This window comes from Octodon degus, unplaced genomic scaffold (genome assembly GCF_000260255.1).
Source record: "Octodon degus isolate 3935 unplaced genomic scaffold, OctDeg1.0 scaffold00004, whole genome shotgun sequence".
NCBI classification, from domain to species: Eukaryota; Metazoa; Chordata; class Mammalia; order Rodentia; family Octodontidae; genus Octodon; species Octodon degus.
In genome coordinates, this window is record NW_004524580.1 from 28654366 (window position 1) to 28660296 (window position 5931).

The window sequence follows — 5931 nt, forward strand, 5'->3', positions numbered from 1 at the left end:
AGAGGTTTGTACCTATGTTGTTTATTATTTCTTGCCTATATCTTATAATATAAGAAACTACTTTGGCAGTAACAATACACAATGTACTAACCATTATTACTCTCCTAAAATCTTGTTTTGAGATTTTGTAAAATAAATAAATAAAATAAAAAAGAAAAAAAAAGATAATGATATGATATACGGCACAACTATTGCTATTCTCTTACGTGATTACGATAATTTACTTTTTAAATTTCTTTTTTTTTTGTGGTAGAACTGGGGATTGAACTCAGGCCCTTGCACTTGCCAAGGAAGCACTTATTCCACTGAGCCATCTACCTGGCCCAATAATTTACTTTTTAATAATGTAAAAAAATGAATAAAAAGTAGAACTACTATTAGAGAATTAGGTAGTTTGGATGTAACTGATAATGATTTAACTTAAAATTACTCAATAGTGCTTTTGTTATAAGATTTGTTGATATATAGAGTCCACCAAAAACTATGTATCATGAAAAAGCTGGCATAAACACTTTAATACTAAATTTATTGAGGTATCATGAGGTTAATAGTTCCTTTAACCTCTGCCGTTACAAGGGGTGCTCCAAATGGTGACCATGAGCCTCCACACCTGTATGACTAGTATGGTGAACTGCTGAACTGTATGCACATATGTACACCTACCCTAAAATATGTAAATTCAGGGAGTCCACAGCTCCTTTTAAACACACATTCCTGTTTCTTTGACATCTACTCATTATTTATACAGCCATTTAGATCATAAAGCAACTAATGTGACGGCTACACGCCTCTGACTCTGGTACATAATAAGAATTTGTATACTGAAGGGCTTTACCTTTTTCCAAAAGTACATGACTATCACTTCCATCACTTTCCAACAACTGTTCTTCCAGAATCATGCTGTCGAGGGAAATGGTGTCCAGCGAGACCTGTGACGAGCTTCTTTTCATGCTCTTATGGGAAACACTGAGTGGTGGCAGGTTGGGCGGGCAACGTTCCTTAGACTTCCCACTGTTAAGCAAAATTACCAGATTACTACAGAAAAAGTAGTTTATCTTAAAATACAAAATTAAAATATATACACAGCACCTGTTTTAAAATTATATTTAAATGTGTAAGCTCAAAGGGATCTCATCTTTTAAAAAATCTTTTTAACTCTAACAATGCTGCTGAAATCATTTTGTCATGATGTTTTCTGCCCCAAAACAAGATATACTTGTGCACATGGATTCAGCAAAAACCAATAAAAAGCCCCAAACTTCCAGTAATATGTGTTACCTTAAAGATGACTGTGACTTAAGTGTTCTAACTGCAGATGCCTCCTCTTTACTGACTTCCAGGTTGTCAGGGGATGCAACTCCATCTGGAATCAAATCTTCAGGCTTAACATTTGACTCTGTGGTTTCACTTCCTTTCCTAGTTAAACTATTTGGAAGTATGTTTTGATGACCATCATTATCAAATGACAGCCTATTCCAGTCTGCCTGATAGTTTAAGACACGATTTGAATCTGTGTGAAATGAATCTTTCCTGTCCTTTATTTCTGATCCAATTTCTCCTGAGCCACCTTTGTAAACAAATCCACTACTCTCATCTTCACTTATTTTCCCTAAATGTTTATCAGACAAATAGTCCAGCAAAGTACCTTTTTGTAGATTTGTATCACTAGCTGATTTAAAAAGCAAAGGGTCCTTTAAAGGGACATGGCTAAGGTCAACACTCATAGATCTGTTGTCTGACATATGATTAACAGCTACACTTCTAATTTGATTTATGCCACTACTAACTTGTTTTCTTTTTGAAGACAAAAATTCTCCATTTCCTGGTGGCAAATCCTCAGGAACCATTGGGCTCCCACTATCTGAAACAGGAGACTTCAAAGGATTTGCTTGATCTACTGGGTGCAGCAAAAGAGCCAGTTCTGCACTTCTGAGTAAAATTCCAATGCAAATGGACATCTGAGTAGGTGGACTGCCTGTCACAGCTTCTACGTCTTTCCTTAAGTTATCTGAAAGCAGAATAAGTGACTCGTGCAGGAAAAGTAGAAGTAGATACTGGTAGTGATTGATCTGCATACTAACATGTTTCTGAACACGAACCAGAACATGAATATCAGCATCTGATGATGAAGAGGAAATTCTTAATGATATATCTGATGAAGGTTTCTGGCCATCATTTGTCACAGGTTCAGACTCTGTGCTATAATACTCCTTTAAGAGCTTCTTCCGCTTCAGTCGGCCAGTCAGATCACTAGACTCACTCTGTGATGTATTTATGGGTACCTGATTACAAGTCTGCAGCTCTTTTTGTGACTCTGCATACCTTGCTGGCTGACAAATCCAGATAGATAGAGGGAAAGAGTCAACAAAACTTACTGGTCGTCCTTTTCCACTTTTCATCCCTTCATAATCTATCCAAAATTGAGAAAAGTACACAGCCCAAACATCCTTGGCAGCAGAAGTTTTAAGAGTGTGTTTATTCAATTTGGGAGTAATATTTCCTTTGTAAACTTCATGCATTTTGGTATCCTGTTCATGAGCATGTCTTTGGAATATTGGATGTAGAAGATTAAAGCTATCACAAGACTTAGGGAAGCTAGTATATGCTTTACTAAAAAAATCACAATCTTTGAAGTCTTGAAACAAAGCTTCTAAATCAGAATGCCGACAGTTTGGACAGTGCCGCGTGTTGGTAGCAATCATTTCAGAGCTCTGGATGGAAACTGCATGTGGTTGATCTTGGTGACACTCAGGTTTCATTTCGGAAGGAATGACAAACTAGGAGGGAAAAAAATTAGCCCAGTTTATAAATCCAAACATCTTTTTTACAAATCCATACATCTTGAAAATGAAATAATTAAGAACATGATTTAGCTTAGCAATTCTTTTACCTTCCCCCACAATAATCCTACGCTATTTAGACGTAAAACACTAATGCTTGGGACTGGGGATATAGCTCAGCAGCACAGCACCTGCCTGGCAAGTGCAAGCTCATGAGTTCAAATCCTAGTACAAAAAAAAAACCCAAACAAACAAACAAACAAAAACCACTCTCTGCATTTCAAAACATTTTACAAATGGAATAAGATGGATTTAAATGATTGATCACTGGGCTGGGGAAGATAGCTCAGCACCATAAGTGCCTGCCTGGCAAGGACAAGGTCCGAAGTTCAATCCCTGGTACCACTACCACAAAAGTATTATAAAATTGAATTTAATTAAAAAAAAAGATTGATCACTGAATGAATAACCTCAAAAAATAAAACAAATAATGTATATGTCATGTAGTATGCATAATAAATAATAAATCACAAAATAAAAATAACACAATTGTGCTAAATCATTGTTATTGACTATAACTTGAGTACACAGAAATAAAGTTCCAAGTCTGGGAAGGAGATTTTTTTGTTAGGATATTTTAATCCAAATGTTTTGGAGAATCAATGCATGAAAGAATAGAATGATTGGTCAGAGCACATCAGAATCAGCTTTCTAAACTATTAAGAATGTAAACTTAAAAGGATAGGTCAAATTGTTTACTACAGGTAAACAATTCTCAAGGGATAATGAAATCCAATTCTGAAAATATTGACACTAGAGTTCAGAATGATTCACTTTAATATTGCATATATTCTAAAAATTCAATCACTATATAATAAATGTTATAAAGTGTCCCTTTATACTGAATTTCATGAGATCATGAGAGCTTTAAACTATTTCTGCAATGTAACTGAGTATTATCCACATCATTTCACAGGGAAGAAGTATGTAGATTTAATCTATCAGCAATACATTTAGAAACCAAAACCTTTATTCTAGTTACTAAACCCTATCAGCCAGAATATTTTTCTTTTTTTTAAACTTTTTTCCTTTAAAACTTAAAAATTCATAGAGCTGGTATTACTAACTACTTGGCTATAAATGAAAAGTAGCTTTCTATTATCTTTGGATATTAACAGAATAAATGTAAATAAACAAAAGTTATAATTTAAAAGCTTTATTGTATAATTGACCTTTCTAAAAAATGTATCAGTTCTAAATCAAAAAAGTGACTGATATATATTTTATTTGTAAATGTATGGAAATTTTAGAGAAAGGTCTAAAAAAATCAGAACTACATAAATGAAGAGTGCAGGGAAGCGATTTCTTAAAAGCTTCTGTAATAATCAAATTTGAATTTCAAAATGAAAATATCATAAAGAATCCATAAGATTATAATGCTGCCAACTTTTCATCCATAAAAGTGATTTTGTCCTAACAGCCACTTGTATACCTTTAGCATTAAGCCATCAACTCGAATATCAACATGCTCATCAGATTTTGAATTGTCATTCAATTTGTACACAGTCATGAACTGATTAAGACTCTGTTTTAAATCCAACAGAAACTGGTTTAACCACAGAATGCTTCTCTCATCCACAGTAAACTGCAGTGCATTCAGCTGGCCATAAAGGTTGGGAGATGGAACTGTGGAGAAAAAAATTTTAATTCTGTTAATGAACAGTTCTAAATGTTCCCTGAGAACAGAGAAGATATTTTCAAAAAGTTTTATTCTTTCTTAAAACTTTTTGAGACAGTATGCATACACAATTAGAGTGACGTATGTGACTGGCAGGAGAAGTAGTCAAAAAATCATTTTCTATGCTTCATGAACTGAAAAATATTTAATGTACTGTAAGTTTAGAAGAATAAATAGGATGTAACTATTCAGACTTCTTTCCTTTAGATTCAGAGAGAAGCAACTTCTAAGAATATTACTTTATTGATGAAGTAACACCAAAACTGTCGTTCTCAATGGTACATTTCCACAAGGACTTTACCCTCTGAATCCTGATCTGCAACCTTTAAATGATGACCAATTTCCTGTGAAAGTGGTATGCTACACAGAACTCCTTGATTAATTTCTCACTTTATTGAAAGTTTAGAATAGTACCTGAGGTAAAATAAAACTCAAGTATCCAAGTATCTCTTGAGCAATTAAATGAATACACACTTTTTCATAGTTCTCTCAAATAAACTAGTATTTACAATAGGAAGTATAACACCTGCTGGAATCCAGGACAGTATACTAAAGATTCAAACGTATTTTCTTTTACCAAAAGCTAAAATATGCATATCTAGAATGTCTAGCACAAACTAAGTCAAAAAAATAAATCTAAGGAATGGGAAACCAGAACAGAGAAAATACTGGAACAGTGTCTTGTTCATGAGTTTTTTGCTTTTGTTATTCATTTATTCATTTTCCTTTAGCAAAGACCCACTGAATATCTACTATATTCTGTACATTACACTAAGCACAAAGAAAACAATGGCAAAAGTCCTTGTCCTCAAAAAAGTTTATAGTCATGGGACGAGACAAAAGTTAAAACTCAAGTCTATCAGAGTTATGTGATTATGATGTGGGGCTATTTGTCTTTGGAAAGAGAAAGGAAGAAAGGTGCTAAAAAGGTTACATCACAGTCTAAAAGGAAAGAAGGAAGATGGGGAATCTTGATGTATGAAGATGAGAGAGTAAACACAGGCCCAGGAAGAGCACAGGGCAAAAGCCTGAAACCAAATCTGAGACTGTGAAAGAATCCATTACACTAAGCAATAAAAAAATCTATGCATAGCTTCCAAATGGGGTCTGTTTTTGAGGGATCAAACCCAGGACCTTGTGCTTGCCAGGCAGGTGCTTATGCCACTGAGCTATCTCCCCGGCCCTAAAGATATTTATATTTTTGTGAAATGCTGGGGATTGAACCCACTTTAACTACTGAGTTGTATCCCAAGCCAAAAGAAACAAAAAAACAAAGGAGCAAGGAGAGGGGAAGGGAAGGGAGGGGAGGGGAGGGGAGAAAGATATTTATATTTTTGTGAAATGCTGGGGATTGAACCCACTTTAACTACTGAGTTGTATCCCAAGCCAAAAGAAACAAAAAAACAAAGGAGC

General features: G+C 34.6%; 1 protein-coding gene across 2 annotated transcripts in view; it reads right to left on the reverse strand.

Moving 5' to 3' along the window:
* The window catches only part of Uhrf1bp1l (UHRF1 binding protein 1 like), a 149547-nt gene that overhangs the window by 43340 nt on the left and 100276 nt on the right, over positions 1–5931 (reverse strand). For both annotated transcript variants that reach the window (XM_023716719.1, XM_023716725.1), the window contains 3 exons: positions 4273–4466; positions 1279–2777; positions 836–1011 (listed from right to left, as the gene is read on the reverse strand). In XM_023716719.1, the coding sequence (XP_023572487.1) occupies positions 836–1011; positions 1279–2777; positions 4273–4466 (1869 nt within the window). The remainder of the gene's footprint in view (positions 1–835; positions 1012–1278; positions 2778–4272; positions 4467–5931) is intronic.